The sequence below is a fragment of the Morone saxatilis genome, unplaced genomic scaffold (assembly GCF_004916995.1).
Source record: "Morone saxatilis isolate NCDOM2014 unplaced genomic scaffold, NCSU_SB_2.0 Contig8, whole genome shotgun sequence".
NCBI classification, from domain to species: domain Eukaryota; kingdom Metazoa; phylum Chordata; class Actinopteri; family Moronidae; genus Morone; species Morone saxatilis.
The window spans coordinates 15100873-15102419 of NW_023340257.1; the positions used below are offsets into that span (position 1 = coordinate 15100873).

The following is a 1547-nucleotide window of genomic DNA, read 5'->3' on the forward strand; positions in this document are numbered from 1 at the left end:
CCTGACACCTCTGGGCCACCGTAGCAACAGCCTTCAGTATCAACATTTTTATTCACATATCACAACAAAAGGTGTAAAGAAGAAACCTATTGACAAAAACAAGGCCTACAATGAATATTTTTCTACACTGCAATGAGCAGATTTATGGCATTGATGCCAAGCAGAGATTAAAAAAAAAGGAGAAAAAAGATAACACATAAGTGTTCTCTCCTTTTAGGATAATATTTTCTCAAACACAAGCAAAAGTTCAGCAAAAGTGGAGGACAGATAGCTCAAAGGTGCAGGAAAAAGAGAGCAGCTCGCGTACAGTGACAAAGGGAGGAGCAGGAGAGGGCCATATCGGCACAGAGTGCAGAAGGGGGAAGAATTTAAAAAGTGAGTTTGTGATGTATTGGCCACAAAAGAGACTACCAAAATCCATGCATCCTCTTAATGGCATTTGCTCACCCAGAGTTCCTCCATCCTGCTGGAGACCCACAGCCCAGTCCAGCAGAATCTCCAGCCTGGTCTGCAGCTGCAGCTGGCAGTGCAGGCTCCTTCCCCAGGCCTGCTGGAGCTCCTTGGCTGCAGTCAGAAGATGATCTTGTCGACCGCTCCCTCTCTCACTGCCCTGATGGCGCTGCAAAGTTTGTTCTGATCCCCATTCTTCAGTTAGTGGCTTCAGGAGCTCCAATACTTTGAACATTACTGCCAGAACCTAATTAAGAAAAGTTTCACTCTCATTCATGTCAATGTGTGCCTCTTAACTACAAAAAGTTGTAGAAAAGAGGAAATTTGTTTGGTCAATTTTCAAATACAGTTTGTGCATCATAAATTTAATGATACATAATCTTTGGATATTTCCAACAGCACCTTGCAGTCTAGGAGAGCCTGGTATCCTCCAGCATTGGGGAGCATTTGCCCAGCTCGTATGCTGGCCCCTCCTACTCTCACCATCCGTCCACTCAGAGGTTCGATGATGGACTCAGCCAGCAAAACTCCACCTACTGGCAACACAGCTCCTACACACACAGAGAGAGAGAGAGAACAAAATTACCTCACTGGAGGTATAGTAACCTAAACACAGGTTGTACTGAAGACTCACCAGCAGCACTAACCTGTTACTGGATCTAGACTGATCCCAACAGTGAGCACAACATTCCCCGTCCTGGAGTCCAGCATGGGATAGCCAATCTGTATGGGTTGTGGGAGGCGGGTGAGGGGACAGACATGCACCCCTCCCAGTGGGTAGACTAGTCCTGTCTGGGGGTGGATGGTTACAGCCAGAATGGGCACTGGGACACCTGTGTCTGGGTCTGCCATGGGAACGCCCAGTTGCAGTCTTTGGCCCGGTCTGAGGCCCCTGAGTCTAATGCTTGGCAGAGGCTGGTCTGAGTGGCGGGAGGTTGGGTAAGGAATGAAAGGGAGGAGGGGACTGTCCAACTTCTTGTTGTCTCCTGTGAGTAAGAACGGTTAAAAAGATGGAAGCTCCTTCACAGTGATATGTCATCTGAGTGATCCTTACTGCATGCAATACAGTTTCTTTAGTTATACTTTTTAACCAATAT

General features: G+C 47.1%; 1 protein-coding gene across 1 annotated transcript in view; it reads right to left on the bottom strand.

Annotated features, from left to right (window-relative positions):
* Positions 1–993, bottom strand: part of si:dkey-103g5.4 — a 14040-nt gene extending 13047 nt beyond the window's left edge. The window contains exon 1 of the mRNA XM_035679394.1: positions 448–993. Coding sequence (XP_035535287.1) covers positions 448–685 — 238 coding nt within the window. The 5' untranslated portion in view covers positions 686–993. The remainder of the gene's footprint in view (positions 1–447) is intronic.
* Between the last annotated feature and the right edge of the window lie 554 nt (positions 994–1547).